Source organism: Bufo bufo, chromosome 7, assembly GCF_905171765.1.
Source record: "Bufo bufo chromosome 7, aBufBuf1.1, whole genome shotgun sequence".
Taxonomy (NCBI): Eukaryota; Metazoa; Chordata; class Amphibia; order Anura; family Bufonidae; genus Bufo; species Bufo bufo.
This window is the reverse complement of record NC_053395.1, coordinates 205,722,021-205,738,411: the sequence shown is the minus strand read 5'-3', so window position 1 is coordinate 205,738,411 and position 16,391 is coordinate 205,722,021. Positions and strand designations below refer to the sequence as shown.

General features: G+C 45.1%; 1 protein-coding gene across 1 annotated transcript in view; it reads left to right on the top strand.

The window, feature by feature from the left end:
* The first annotated feature begins 1,630 nt into the window (after positions 1-1,630).
* Positions 1,631-16,391, top strand: part of LOC121008672 (protein mono-ADP-ribosyltransferase PARP15-like) — a 54,360-nt gene continuing 39,599 nt past the window's right edge. Inside the window, exons 1-2 of the mRNA XM_040441369.1 lie at positions 1,631-1,661; positions 4,431-4,589. Coding sequence (XP_040297303.1) covers positions 4,475-4,589 — 115 coding nt within the window. The 5' untranslated portion in view covers positions 1,631-1,661; positions 4,431-4,474. The remainder of the gene's footprint in view (positions 1,662-4,430; positions 4,590-16,391) is intronic.

Here is a 16,391-nt window from a genome sequence, read left to right as displayed (position 1 = left end):
ATACTCCTGGTGTGTGTGTATATCTTAAATCCGGTCAATAAGATTAAGAGTTATGAAAAAATCTTATATAAACAGAGAAATATTGAGGAGAAATGGAAAAAGATATGGGGTATTTAGTCTTAGGTCTTAGTCTTAGGTCTTTTCGCTTTCACCCCACCGTTATCCCTGCTCCGTCCTAGTGGGGGGGATAGGAGACGCATCGCAAGGAAGGGGGAGGGATGGGGGGAAGTTTGGGGTAAAAATAGAAATTTAATAATGTTGAAGATCAGATGGTCAGAAAATAATTTTGTAATTTTCTTTGTCAATAAATAAATAGATAAAAATAGAATGCACTATCCCTTAAGTGCATTTTATTTTAATGGGAGTGCTTTACTAACACTGACCAGAGAGGAGCAGCCTGCTGGAAACTACTCAAGGCTGGTTTGGCGCCTACATCAGACCCCAGTCAGCCTTCACACACATTGGCACGCCGCGATCGCACTTGCGGGGTGCTGATGGGAGACAAAGGGAGTCTGCTTGCTCTGTCAGCGCTTTACATTGCGCCATTGCTCGCGGCATGCAAAGAATTAAACACCCCGGATCAGCACTGCTGCTTGGGGGACCGTGCAGCACTTAGACTGGGCCGCCATAAAAAAAGCTGCGGCCCAGCCTAAGTCCCCTTAGTGACCGCTGTAAAAAGGCGTATGGGTGGTCACTAAGGGGTTAACCATGGCATCTGAGGGCTTAAATGTCTGTGATCTGCATTTTTGCTGGTCGCAGACACTAGCCCCGGGGATCTGCTATGTGAAATAGCAGGCAGTGGCCGGTTATGGTGATCGTTCCGATCCGGAGCAGGCGCCATCTCTAAAGACCCGACATGTGACATACTATTACGTCAAATGTCGGGAAAGGGTTAAAGACCTGAGGTGCATGTTAGTTATCCCGTCTTAACAAATTGTTCCTATCTGCCGGCTTAGAAAAAAGGAGTAGTAGATATTTGATTAATATTCCTATCAATTATCACTTCTACATCCAAATAATGTATGGCCTCAGGATGTTTTTCTGGAGTGAATTTTATTAAGGGCTCATGCACACGACCGTATGTATTTTGCGGTCCGCGGAACGGAACAGTTGGCCACTAATAGAACAGTCCTATCCTTGTCCATAATGCGGACAATAATAGGACATGTATTGTTTTGCGGAACGGACACACGGAAACGGAATGCACACGGAGTAACTTCTGTTTTTTTCAGACCAATTGAAATAAATGGTTCCGCATACGGTCCTCAAGAAAAACGGAACAGACACGGAAAGAAAATACGTTCGTGTGCATGAGCACTAATGGACGACATCTATTCAAATACTCAATAAATTGACCTAATTGCTGTTCACTTCCCCTCCAAAAATTGAAACCATCGTCCACGTACCACAGGAGTCGGCTCCCCGCTTCTGTAGCTGCTACCTCTGATAGGACGTTCAGAAACATCTCTACAGAGTTAAATGCAAACCACACGGAGGTATTTGGCCTGCAACAGGTTAAATTTGTTCAGCGTCACTGTTTATGAAAAAAAAAAATGTTTATGTGATGATGGAAATTCCCTTGCAGGAAAGTGAAACTAGAACAGGGCTTTCATGACCCTCCCTAAGACGTCCAGAGCCGACACTTTGCTCGAAGGCTCGAGGTAAGTTCACACACGACTCTATAACCTGGACGAGGCTGAAGTTGGTTTCTTATTCACATCTTCTGTATTTTTCAGTAGCTCGAGTTCATTTAACCCTTTAAAAACACCACTTTTTCAAATCAGTGAAAAGTGTCCGTCTGCCCACTTTGATGCCAGTTCTCGTGCCAAGAACCTGTTCAGACCAGGCTAAGCTCAACTGCATATGAGGCGGGTCACCACCCTCTGTATGTTGACAATGTGAAATCGGTAGGCTGAATTGTTTTAACCCTTTAAATCCCACTCTCTTGTGCCCACTTTGAAGCCCGTGTGTGAGCCGTTCATTTCTGTATTTATGTCACCTTCAGCTGATTTTACTTTAGGATGGCGTACTGCAACTTATTTATATTACTGGCAACAAGTTCTCACACGTCACTGTAAAAAAGAAAAAAAAAAAATGACGTGAATAAGAAACCGATGAATAAGAAGCCAACTTCAGCCTCGTACGTGATAGTGATTCCGCTGTATCTGTAATCCAAATTTGTAACAGGACGCCAAACTACCCAGGAGCGCACCACCAATGAGGCGAGGTTAGGCGACCCCCTCAGGCAGCACCAGGTAGGGGCAAGAGGGGGGCAGCGGAAGGGCCATTGGCAATGAGCGCTTTCATTGTGGCAAAGGGGTTAGGTTAAGAAATTGGCATGGGGGGGGCAGCCTCGGGCAGCAGAAAGGCTAGGTGCACCACTGGACCTACCATATGTCATTTGTAATAGTAACATAGTTTATAAGGCCGAAAAAAGACATTTGTCCATCCAGTTCGGCCTGTTATCCTGCAAGTTGATCCAGAGGAAGGCAAAAAAAAAACCTGTGAGGTAGAAGCCAATTTTCCCCACTTAAGGCCTCATGCACACGACCGTTTTTTTTTGCGGTCCGCAAAACGGATTTCCGTTGTTCCGTGATCTGTGACCGTTTTTTCTTCCGTGGGTCTTCCTTGATTTTTGGAGGATCCACGGACATGAAAAGTGAAAAAAAAAACTAAGTCAAGTTTGCATTGAAAATGATAGGAAAAACGGACACGGATCACGGACACGGATCACGGACACGGATGACTATCTTGTGTGCATCCGTGATTTTTCACGGACCCATTGACTTGAATGGGTCCGTGAACCGTTGTCAGTGAAAAAAATAAGACAGGTCATATTTTTTTCACGGACTGGAAAAACGGATCACGGACGCGGAAGCCAAACGGTGCATTTTCCGATTTTTCCACGGACCCATTGAAAGTCAATGGGTCCGCGAAAAAAAAAACGGAAAACGGAACAACGGCCGCGGATGCACACAACGGTCGTGTGCATGAGGCCTAAGGGGAATAAAAAATTCCTTCCCGACTCCAATCAGGCAATCAGAATAACTCCCTGGATCACCGACCCCTCTCTAGTAGCTATATCCTGTAATATTATTACACTCCAGAAATACATCCAGGCCCCTCTTGAATTCCTTTATTGTACTCACCATCACCACCTCCTCAGACAGAGAGTTCCATAGTCTCACTGCTCTTACCGTAAAGAATCCTCCTCTGTTTGTGTACAAACCTTCTTTCCTCCAGACGCAGAGGATGTCCCCTCGTCACAGTCACAGTCCTGGGGATAAATAGATGATGGGATAGATCTCTGTACTGACCCCTGATATATTTATACATAGTAATTAGATCTCCCCTCAGTCGTCTTTTTTCTAAAGTGAATAACCCTAATGTTGATAATCTTTCAGGGTACTGTAGTCCACCCATTCCAGTTATTACTTTAGTTGCCCTCCTCTGGACCCTCTCCAGCTCTGCTATGTCTGCCTTGTTCACAGGAGCCCAGAACTGTACACAGTCCTCCATGTGTGGTCTGACTAATGATGTGTAAAGTGGTAGGACTATGTTCTCATCACGGGCATCTATGCCCCTTTTGATGCAACCCATTATCTTATTGGCCTTGGCAGCAGCTGCCTGACACTGGTTTTTGCAGCTTAATTTGCTGTTTATTAAAATTCCTAGATTTTTTTCCATGTCAGTGTTACCGAGTGGTGTCTTCTTATGTGGCAAAGGAGCCTTTGGGCCACCCTCGGACACCAGGGCTCACGTACATCGGCTACCTTGACACCCCCTTACTACAAGTAATAGTAATAATAAGCAGAAGTATTATAATAATATGTGAACGTATATGTCTCCTCTGAATTGCATATTGAATCTAAGGGTTTCCCACCAAAACAAAATCAGGGAACTGATTTTCAGTTGTAGAAAGTTCTGCACCAAAATCTTCTGCCTATAAAGTTCCCAATCTGCTGCTACTACAATGGTAATAAAACGAGTGCCGCTACCGTTTTAAACAGCTGATCGGCGGAGGTGCTGGGTGTCAGACCCCGCCAACCTGATGACTTCTCCTGAGCATAGGTCATCAATATTTAACTACTGCGCAGCCTCTTTAATAATACTGCTATACTGCGGCTTAATCATATCACCATACAGTGGTTTAATAATACTGCCATACTGTGGTTTAATAATACTGCCATACTATGGTCTAATAATACTGCCATACTGTGGTTTAATAATACTGCCATACTATGGTCTAATAATACTGCCATACTGTGGTTTAATAACACTGCCATACTATGGTCTAATAATACTGCCATACTGTGGTTTAATAATACTGCCATACTATGGTTTAATAATACTGCCATACTGTGGCTTAATCACACCACCATACTGTTTATATTTCTGTTTCTACTAATGTTGTCTTTATTCAGTTTTAGGCTTTGTTTTAACTGGGCAACCAGTACTTGTGAAAACCGCCATCATGACGGATGTGGTGGTGTGCGAAACATCTGTGAAGTTAAAAAAGGGGGACATCACTGCTGAAAGTACAGACGCCATAGTAAACCTAAGTAATGCAACACTGGACCGCAGCGCTGGTAAGGAACTGAGATCTCACATCTACTGTGTCTGATTCCAAGAAAGATAGTCATGCAGGAACCTGGTCCTGTCAATCAAGAAGGAGTGGGAGGGGCTTGCAGAGGAAGCAGGAGCAGCAAAGGTTCACAGAGTGGCTTGAGCCCACCCTCGGTGCACTAAACTGTATTTACATACACATTAAAAGTTTTTTCTCCAGAATAAAGCACCGGATCTCTTAGTGAGCTAGCCCTACAAGGCACTGTGCCTGGTTTTCTTCCTGCTGACAGACTCCCTTTGTATGGTGGTATGGGAATATAAATATATATTATGCTGATGTTTTCTCGAGTGTACAGTGAGAACTGTCTCTGGACCCACCCTATGTCTGAATGTGGAATTTTGAATCTTAGGGTGCATTCACACGACCTTATCTGTGTTTTGATCCGCAAAATACGGATACCGACCATGTGCATTCCACAGCACGTCCTGCCCTTCGATACAAATGCCTATTGTTCACAAAACGGACAAGAATAGGACGTGTTCATTTATTAAATTAAGCGGTTCACATCCGATCCACAAAAAATGCGAATTGAATGTGGACTGAAAATAGGGCTGGGGGAATACCCCCTTAGGCATACACAACCTATTTAGTTAGAATGTGCAGTGAGGGATAGGTGACAAGATGCATCACTTGCAAGCCTTTAGATCCCCCTAAATATATGTTTTATGCGTAGATACAGTTCCAGAGATTAGCTTAAAGAGGACCTGTCCCTTCTCCTGACGTGCCTGTTCTAATAGCATCATGAGTGCCCCATATAATAACAGTTCTGAGGCATCTAGTCTTATGGCTCTACGTTGTGCCATTCCTTTATTATTTCTACTAGAATTTATAAATGAATGGCTAGCAGTCTGCAGTAAGGGTACAGAGGGGCGGTAACCAGTTAGGGGTGTGTCCCTGCACAGACTCACTCTATCCAATCAGTGCTGGAGACTGGATAGAGTCTGGATAATTTTATAAAGTGAAAAGAAAAGTACAAATTCACACAGATACACAAACCGTTAACCCTTTGTGACAGAATGGCTCAATATTTTTAATAAAGACTAATTGAAAAAAAGATTTTTAGCCCAAAATGTGTACGATGGAATCCTAAAAAAAGAAAATGCCCCCGAAGGTGTACATAGCCATTAAAGGGGTTTTCTGAGATTTTAATACTGATGACCTATCTGCTGGATAAGTCATCAGTAGCTGATCAGTGAGGGTCCGACACAGTGACATCCTGTTCATCGGTCACGTGGCTTAGGCGCAGCTCAGCCCCATAGAAGTGAAAGTGGCTAGGTGCGATACCAAGCACGGCCGCTATATAATGTACAGAACTGTGCTTGCTGAGCAGGGAGAAGGCTGTAGCACTCACATCAGTGCCTGTGCCTTCTCAAACAACTGATGGAAAGGGGGGGAGGTCCCGGGTGTCGGACCCCCACCGTTCAAATACTGATGACCTAGAGAATAGGTCATCAGTATTTTAATCTCTGAAACCCCTTTTAAATCCGGCAGCCTAAATGCATTCTTTTCTGTTACACTGACTGTCTGTGTCTGCCACTATCCCGTGCTCCTCTTTCTTTAGCATGGCAATGGTTAATGGCTCTTGTGGTTCTGTGTGGAGCTCCCAGGCTGTTCCTATAATAAGCCTTGAAACAAAAAATACAAAAGTCAGTCCTGTGTCCAAACACGGACAATACAATTGCGCTGCTGGTTCCGGTGTAGTGTGGTAGGCAATTCACACTGGATAGTCAGATAATAGAGATTTGGAAACCGCGCTGCTTGAGATTATACCATCCTGTTCACAGGTGAATGAAACTGGGCACCTGCCTCTATCCTCCTCACCCAAAGGATCCGATCCTCCATAGACCATCTCCTCTACAGGGTTAAGAAAAATCGGCAAATAGTGTAGCACCCTCTTAAAAGTTGGTTTAAAAGGTTTTATTCTACTTACAAAACGGTAGTAGACAAAAGGCATGTAACAAAGGTAAAACCATCATGTTCCTGCCCGACCCGGGTTTCGCTCACTGGCTTCCTCAGGGGCGACAACTGCGCATGTCCACAGTGGGGCCCTTTAAATAGCCCAGCTTCCCAGATTATAGGAGCCGTTGTTCATCCAAATCATAATAAAATATCGCTTAAACAAACAGTGTTATCACAGAGTTCCCCAAACATATAAAATACACATAATAACAATAATTCTCAAATATATTTGAAAAATAAGGGAAGGTTCTCTTCCAATCAAAAACCCACCTATTTTACATACTTTCCCTTTCGGGTTACCGCAGTTCTATGGCACAAACAAACTTCATTATTTATACCGCCATACACTTCTATCTCGTGACACTTCTTCTCTTGTTAGTGATTTCCTTTTTATTTATACAGCCTATATCATAGGTCCCTCAAAGTAACCACATTTTCCTATACCATTCATAATCAATCACCAAGGCACCGCCCACTCCTGGTCTCGTCATTCGGGAGCTCTCAACCCCCCCTCCTCCTCATGACGTACACATCACGTGATGCGACCGCCCATTCTGCGGTCACTCCCCCATGACGTCGCCCAAGGTCCTCAAGAGAAAAGGTAAAGAACTCACCAAATAGCGCTACCCGCAGAAATACTTTACACAAGGCATGGTTTTAAATCAAATTCTATGTTTAAACCACCTGGCTGCAGGGTCCCCAGCTGGTAAATCCACTGAACTTCTTTTTTATTGATTTGCGCCAGCGAGTCCCCTCCACGCCAGTGTGGCTTAACCACTTCTACTCCGGCAAACTTCAAGCCCCGCAGATTTTTTCCGTGCACAAGTTTGAAGTGAGCTGATACACTATGGCTCATCAGGCCTTTCCTGATGTTCCGTAGATGTTCCTGGATCCTTATTTTCAATTTCCTCACTGTCCTACCAACGTACTGGAGTCCACAAGGGCACTCCAGCACGTATATGATCCCCTCATTCTCACAAGAGCAGTTTCCCTTTATACGGAACTCCTCTCCATTTTTTTTGGATACCATACAGTTGACAGTTCTCGAGTTTCACTCGCGGCCTGAATGTTCACATTTCAAGGTCTGTGTTCTGCTGTGCTGGTCTGTCTGGTCCTGTCAGATGCCTGCCATGCCACAATTTAACTACTCCTCCTACTACTAACATTATAACTAGAGATGAGCGAATTTCATATTTTGAAATTCGATCACACTTCATTTGTTGGTAAAAGGTGAATTGCGTTATGGATTCCGTTACCACGGACCATAACGCAATTCTAGAACGGAATGCATAACGGAGTGCCTCTAAAGGCATTCCGTTATTCATTCCATCATAATCGAAGTCTATGGGCTGCAAAACGGATCCGTCCCGTTTCCGTTATGCAGGGGAGTCCTCTTATAGAATTGCGTTATGGTCCGTTATAACGGAATCCATAACGCAATTGAGCTTTTACCACACAAACGAAGCGATTTCATAACATGAAATTCGCTCATCTCTAAATATAACATTTTCAATAGTGATGAGCGAATCGAAGTCCACGAAGGATAAATTTGATTCGCAGCAAAGCCGAATATTCTTGTGCTTTGTGGCAGAGAATCGATTAAAATAGCACTAACCTGATCCATTTGCTTGCGATGGGCTGGCCGCCACCATCTTCCTTGAAGATCTCAGCCCAAATCCCGTGTGCGATTACACTGTATTATTCCTATCAGATGCCACGGTCTTATCTATGATGACCCGAATCGGATCTCTCAGGCCGAGACCAAGTTACGGGGTTTGCGGCAGGGAGAACGTTCTGCGGAGACCTATTGCTCTGAATTTAGAAGATGGGCTACGGATACAGAGTCGAACCATTCTGCTCTCCGTAGCCAATTCTGCCAGGGTTTGTCTGAGAGACTGCAGAACGCATTGGCTTTTCATGAAAATCCAGAGTCATTGGAAGCAGCTATGTCCCTTGCTGTACGTCTTGATAGACGCCTGAGGGAGAGATCTAGGGGTCCTCACCTTCAGGACGTATTGTCCAATAAGGGTACTGCTTCCTTTGACACTTATGGTGGAGAGACACTGGTGGTTGTGCCTTGCGAGGAGCCTATGCAGTTAGGAGGAGCTACTCCTGGAACTACTGGCAAACGCTTGGGTCATGTGAAAGGAGTCTGCTTTTGTTGTGGCAAGAAGGGACATTTTGTGAATATTTGTCCGTACTTGCAGCATATAGGTGAAAAAAAATAAAAAATAAGTTTAATCCCCAAATTACTACAGGGAGTGCAGAATTATTAGGCAAGTTGGATTTTTGAGGATTAATTTTATTATTGAACAACAACCATGTTCTCAATGAACCCAAAAAACTCATTAATATCAAAGCTGAATATTTTTGGAAGTAGTTTTTAGTTTGTTTTTAGTTTTAGCTATTTTAGGGGGATATCTGTGTGTGCAGGTGACTATTACTGTGCATAATTATTAGGCAACTTAACAAAAAACAAATATATACCCATTTCAATTATTTATTTTTACCAGTGAAACCAATATAACATCTCAACATTCACAAATATACATTTCTGACATTCAAAAACAAAACAAAAACAAATCAGTGACCAATATAGCCACCTTTCTTTGCAAGGACACTCAAAAGCCTGCCATCCATGGATTCTGTCAGTGTTTTGATCTGTTCACCATCAACATTGCGTGCAGCAGCAACCACAGCCTCCCAGACACTGTTCAGAGAGGTGTACTGTTTTCCCTCCTTGTAAATCTCACATTTGATAATGGACCACAGGTTCTCAATGGGGTTCAGATCAGGTGAACAAGGAGGCCATGTCATTAGATTTTCTTCTTTTATACCCTTTCTTGCCAGCCACGCTGTGGAGTACTTGGACGCGCGTGATGGAGCATTGTCCTGCATGAAAATCATGTTTTTCTTGAAGGATGCAGACTTCTTCCTGTACCACTGCTTGAAGAAGGTGTCTTCCAGAAACTGGCAGTAGGACTGCGAGTTGAGCTTGACTCCATCCTCAACCCGAAAAGGCCCCACAAGCTCATCTTTGATGATACCAGCCCAAACCAGTACTCCACCTCCACCTTGCTGGCGTCTGAGTCGGACTGGAGCTCTCTGCCCTTTACCAATCCAGCCACGGGCCCATCCATCTGGCCCATCAAGACTCACTCTCATTTCATCAGTCCATAAAACCTTAGAAAAATCAGTCTTGAGATATTTCTTGGCCCAGTCTTGACGTTTCAGCTTGTGTGTCTTGTTCAGTGGTGGTCGTCTTTCAGCCTTTCTTACCTTGGCCATGTCTCTGAGTATTGCACACCTTGTGCTTTTGGGCACTCCAGTGATGTTGCAGCTCTGAAATATGGCCAAACTGGTGGCAAGTGGCATCTTGGCAGCTGCACGCTTGACTTTTCTCAGTTCATCGGCAGTTTTTTTGCGCCTTGGTTTTTCCACACGCTTCTTGCGACCCTGTTGACTATTTTGAATGAAACGCTTGATTGTTCGATGATCACGCTTCAGAAGCTTTGCAATTTTAAGAGTGCTGCATCCCTCTGCAAGATATCTCACTATTTATGACTTTTCTGAGCCTGTCAAGTCCTTCTTTTGACCCATTTTGCCAAAGGAAAGGAAGTTGCCTAATAATTATGCACACCTAATATAGGGTGTTGATGTCATTAGACCACACCCCTTCTCATTACAGAGATGCACATCACCTAATATGCTTAATTGGTAGTAGGCTTTCGAGCCTATACAGCTTGGAGTAAGACAACATGCATAAAGAGGATGATGTGGTCAAAATACTCATTTGCCTAATAATTCTGCACGCAGTGTATAGGTAGTGTGGGTGGGGAGCAAGAAAACCTACTTTTGTCTTTTACTGGTAGTACCCGTTTTCTCCTGTCTGCTGAGGTGGCGCTAGAGTCCAAAACTGTGAAAATCAAAGCATTTATCAACAGTAGGGCAGGAGTTAACTTGATTGATGGACAGTTTGTACGCATTCCCGGGTTGACTACTAATGCATTAGAGAATAGTATTTCTGTCTTTGCAATTGACTCAGCACCTCTCGACCAAAAATTCCTGTCGCAGGTAGTAAATGACATTCATTTAAGAGTGGGTGATTTGCATCAGGAATCTATCTCCTGTTATGTGTTGGAGGGTCTGCCTGCTCCGTTGGTGTTGGGCTTGCCATGGTTAAGCAAACATAACCCTAACATCGATTGGCAAACGAGACAGATTCTCGATTGGGGTGATTTTTGCATGGACATCTGTCTTAATGCATCGTTCTCTATGGTTACCACTAAAACTGTACCCTCGTTCATTTCAGAATTTTCTGATGTGTTTTATGAGAGTGGTAATCAGGAGTTGCCTCCGCACCGGGAGTATGACTGTCCCGTCAATCTTATTCCCGGAGCTAAATTGCCCAAATCTCGGTTGTATAATCTTTCGGAACCCGAAAGAAAGGCTATGCGAGAGTATATCACCGAGAGTTTGGCAAAGGGACATATTAGACCATCCAAGTCCCCAGTGGCTGTTGGATTTTTCTTTGTAAAGAAAAAGGATGGTACCCTGAGACCATGTCTGGACTTCCGTGAGCTCAATCGTATTACCGTCCGTGATCCTTACCTCCTTCCTTTGATTCCGGATTTGTTTAGTCAGATTGTTGGTGCCAAGGTGTTCTCTAAATTGGATCTGAGGGGGGCATATAATCTGGTAAGGATCAAGGAGGGGGATGAGTGGAAGACCGCATTTAATACCCCTGAGGGTCATTTTGAAAACCTGGTCATGCCCTTTGGGTTAACCAATGCTCCTGCGGTTTTTCAAGACTTTGTCAATGACATCTTTCATCATCTGGTGGGGAGGTTTGTCGTTGTATACCTTGATGCCATACTAATTTATTCGTCTAATATGGAGACTCATCAGGATCATGTGAGACAGGTGTTACAGATCCTAAGAGAGAATAAGTTGTATGCTAAGATGGAAAAGTGTGTATTTGCTGTACAGGAAGTGCAATTTCTGGGTTACCTGCTCTCATCCTCAGGTTTTCGTATGGATCCCGAGAAGGTCCGTGCCGTGTTGGACTGGGATCGACCCGAAAATCTGAAAGCGCTTATGCGGTTTTTGGGGTTTACCAACTACTACCGTAAATTTATCTTGAACTATTCATCGGTGGTTAAACCTTTAACAGACATGACTAGGAAGGGTGCTGATATTTCTATCTGGTCTGATGCGGCATTACAGGCCTTTTCTGCTATGAAAGAATGTTTTGCTTCGGCCCCTATTCTGGTGCAACCGGGGGGGGGGGGTTGAGTCTAATGACCCTAGTCCCATTTTATCTGAAGGGGTGGTTATATCCTCTCTTTATCCTGATCTCGAGGCCAGGGTGTTGGAGGCACAGGAGGATGCTCCTGACTCTTGTCCTCATGGGAAGTTGTTTGTTCCCTCCGAATTACGTCAGTGTAGATCACTGTACGGTGCTTGCTGGGCACCCTGGGAGTAGATCGACTGTCGATCTCATCTCTCGCATATTCTGGTGGCCGGGGTTGCGTAAGTGTATTGAGGACTATGTGTCAGCCTGTGGTAGCTGTGCATGTGCTAAGGTGACACATACTCGGCCTTCCGGGTCTCTGCTTTCATTGCCCATCCCGTCCAGACCTTGGACCCATTTGTCCATGGATTTTATCACAGATTTACCGAATTCTTTGGGAAAGACTGTGATTCTGGTGGTTGTCGATCGTTTTAGTAAAATGGCACACTTTATTGCATTACCTAGTCTACCCAATGCTAAAACTCTTGCGCAGGTGTTTGTCGACAACATCGTGAAACTACATGGCATTCCCTCTCATGTGGTGTCCGATAGAGGGACTCAGTTTGTTTCCAGATTCTGTAGAGCGTTCTGTACTCGTCTGGGTGTACAATTGTCCTTCTCTTCGGCTTTTCATCCTCAGTCGAATGGACAGACGGAGCGCACTAATCAGAATCTGGAGACTTACTTGAGAGGTTTTGTTTCAGAGAATCAGGAAGAAAGGTCTTCATTTTTGTCGTTAGCTGAGTTTGCTATAAATAACCGTAGACAGCAATCCACTGATAAGTTGCAGTTTTTTTGGGCATATTGGTTCCATCCACAGTTTGGTACATTTTCTGGTGTTCATAATTCTGGCATTCCTGAGGAGGAACGATTTTCTTCTTCTTTGTCTTCTATTTGGCGGAAAATCCCAAATAACCTGGAAAAGATGGGCAACAGGTATAAGCGTGCGGTTGACAGGAAACGTATGAGTGGTCCAGACCTGAGAGTGGGTGATTCTGTGTGGCTGTCTACAAGAAACATTAAGCTTAAGGTACCTTCTTGGAAGTTGGGACCAAGATTTATTGGTCCATATAAGATCACTGCCATTGTTAACCCTGTAGCCTTCCGTCTTGAACTTCCTCAGGCATTGAAAATTCATAACGTTTTTTATAAATCGTTGTTAAAGAAATGTGTTGAACCTGTTGAGCCGTCCTCCTTGCCTCCCGCTCCTGTGATGGTGGACGGCAATTTAGCATTTCAGATCAGCAGGATTGTGGACTCCCGAGTTCTCCGGAGATCCCTCCAGTATCTCGTTCATTGGAGAGGGTACGGACCAGAGGAGAGGATGTGGGTTCCAGCGACCGATGTTAATGCTAGTCGTCTGGTGAGAGCATTCCACAGAGCTCATCCTGATAAGGTCGGTCCTGGGTGCCCGGAGGTCACCCGTAGAAGGGGGGGTACTGTCCCCTGGCAACGGCCACCGCTCTTCTCCGGAATCCCGGTGGCCACGTGTCACACCGGTGACAGGTTTTAGAAGGTCTGAAAGATTATCTGCACATTAGTGATCTGACAGCCTCTTTTGGTTTTGGTTTCTCTTTGTCTGTGTGTTGCTTGTATGTCCACGCCTCCTGTTCAGGTGTGGATCATGTGACCTTTACCTCACCCTATTTAGTCTGACTTTACCCATCACTCCTTGCTCTGGATAGTTTTATTCGGTTTTTGGAAGAGCTGGAGTGTGGTTCTAGTTGAAGTCCTGTTCAGCCATCATCCATCAGCCTCAGAAGTTAAGTGTTCCGTTTGTTGTATTTTGTATCCCCCCCACCTTTGTTGTTTACTAGGCCTCAGCGAGACGCTGGTTCCTTCACCAGGGAAGGAACGGGTAGTCTCTGCCCTGTCATTACCATTAGGGCATCCAAGGGCCACCAGGGTTTTCTAGGTTCCTGTGTATGGGCATCTCTACCATCGAGAGGTGCCCATACGGCTAGGAGTTAGGGCCAGGAACAGGGTTTTATAGGTGGTGACCCTTTTCCTTCCTTAGCAGTGAGGCCTAGTGTCTTTTCCCTTCCTTCTTGTCGTCTTTTGGTGTTCTCCCCTACTACATCCGTGACACCACGCTTGCGCAGAAGACTCCTTCTTTTCTCCTGGCCGGGCCGCTCGCTGTCCTGAACGCGCACGGTGCCACGTATGTGCGATGGTGACTTCTTCCTGGCCAGAATAGTATAGAGCCGTGAACGCGCACGCCGGCTCTGTACTATACTGGCCAGGAATAAGTCACCATGGCGCATGCGCAGCGGCGTGCGCATTCAGTCCAGCGCGGCCCGGCCGGGAGAAGACTTCAATCAAGATGAAGCCAGCCCCCAGCCAGAATCCAGGAAGTGAATGGCGGGCTGGCAGCAGGTAAGTATGAAAATGCAAAGTGGGATAACCCCTTTAAGTATTATAGATTATAAGAACATAATCAATGATAAAGCTTATGGGGCACATTTAATAAGACCAGCGTTTTTATGCCGATTTTAAAGGGGTTCTCCAGGAATTAAGAAAATGAAAATACTAAAATATTACTTTATTATAAATATATTCCCAAATAACTTCCATTATGTATAATGGCTCATTTTGTCTAGGGAGCAATCATTAGGAGAAATAAATTGACCGCTGTCCTGTTAGTCCACGCAAAACCTGTCCTAATCACACAGATGGACAGTTACTTCAGAACACTGAGCTACAGAGCTGTTCTCATTCTCCTCTCTTACTTGTCAGGGGTTATGTGTAATGATCGGCGTCACGCACAGGGAGGAAAAAGGGAAAGCCCTGCCCAAGGGAGAGGGAAAGGTGGTGACCCCTAACTCACCTTGCGGCTGGCACCTGACTGCCCTGACGTCCCTAGATGGGTTCCTCACCCGTGCGGCGATCACGTGCCTAAACCCTGGCTTTCCCTAAAATGAGCCCTAGATAGTGAACGGGCCGGTGGGATCGCTAGTCCGCACCACTGTCACTAAGAGGGAAACACCAGGGAGAGGACAGACAAAACAGACAAACTCATACACCCAGGTGGGCGACCACAATAGACCACAAAGGTCCAACAGGGATCCGGAGGGTAGTGTTCTGGACCAACTACCAGAGAACGCAGCAACACAGCTCCAGAGGGTCAGAATAGATGTCCAGGCAGGAAGCAATATATATGGCAACCAGAGAAGTGTGAGAGGGGAATATAAGGAGGTTGGGAGTGCTGGACAAGGAACAGCTGAGGAGAAGGAGCTACGGATCCCTGAGTAAGCCAAAAGGGTTTGCAAAGCAAACCCAGAAAGCTACCATAAGGAAACAGCCCTATCTTACATAGAGCGTGCAGCCAACCGCTGCGACTTCCTGACCCCGGGTATAACGGAGTCAAGCGTGGTTCTTGACACCCTCGTGACAGTACCCCCCTCTCTACGAGGGGCCTCCGGGCACTCAGGATCAGGTCTCTCAGGATGAGAGGCATGAAAAACCCGAACTAGCCTGTCGGCGTTTACCTCAGACGCAGGAACCCACATTCTTTCCTCGGGACCGTAACCTCTCCAATGCACCAGATATTGAAGAGAGCGGCGGACCCGACGAGAATGAACAATTTTTGATATCTGAAATTCTAGATTACCATCCACGACAACAGGAGGGGGTGGCAGCGGTGACGGTTCTAGAGGTGGAACATATTTTTTGAGTAACGACTTATGAAAAACATTATGAATTTTAAAAGTCTGAGGTAACTCCAGGCGAAAAGCCACGGGGTTGATGATGGCTACAATTTTGTAAGGGCCAATAAACCTAGGACCCAGTTTCCAAGAGGGAACCTTCAATTTAATATTCCTAGTAGACAACCACACAGTCATTCACTCCTAGGTCCGGACCTGGCGACCGTCTCTTATCAGCCATGCATTTGTATTTACCTCCCATATTTTTCAAGTTAGCTTGCACCTTCTGCCATACCGATGAAAGAGATGACGAAAACCGTTCCTCTTCGGGAACCCCAGAAGACCCTCCCTCTTTGAAAGTACAGAATTGGGGATGAAAACCATATGCACCAAGAAATGGTGACTTGCCAGTGGATTCCTGACGACGATTATTTATGGCAAACTCAGCTAACGGTAAATATGATGACCACAACTCTTGGTTTTCAGACACAAAACATCTTAGATATGTCTCAAGGTTTTGGTTGGTACGCTCAGTCTGTCCATTCGACTGAGGATGGAAAGCTGAGGAAAAGGACAAGTGTACCCCCAAACGGGAACAAAAAGATTTCCAAAATTTAGAAATAAACTGGGTACCCCGATCCGAAACAACATCGGAGGGGACCCCGTGAAGCTTCACGATTTCACTGACTAATACCTGAGCAAGAGTCTTAGCATTAGGTAGTGCGGGTAACGCAATGAAGTGTACCATTTTGCTAAACCTGTCCACTACTACCAAAATAACTGTTTTACCCGCAGACAAAGGTAAGTCAGTGATAAAATCCATTGACAGATGTGTCCATGGTCTATTGGGAATGACGAGTGGTAATAG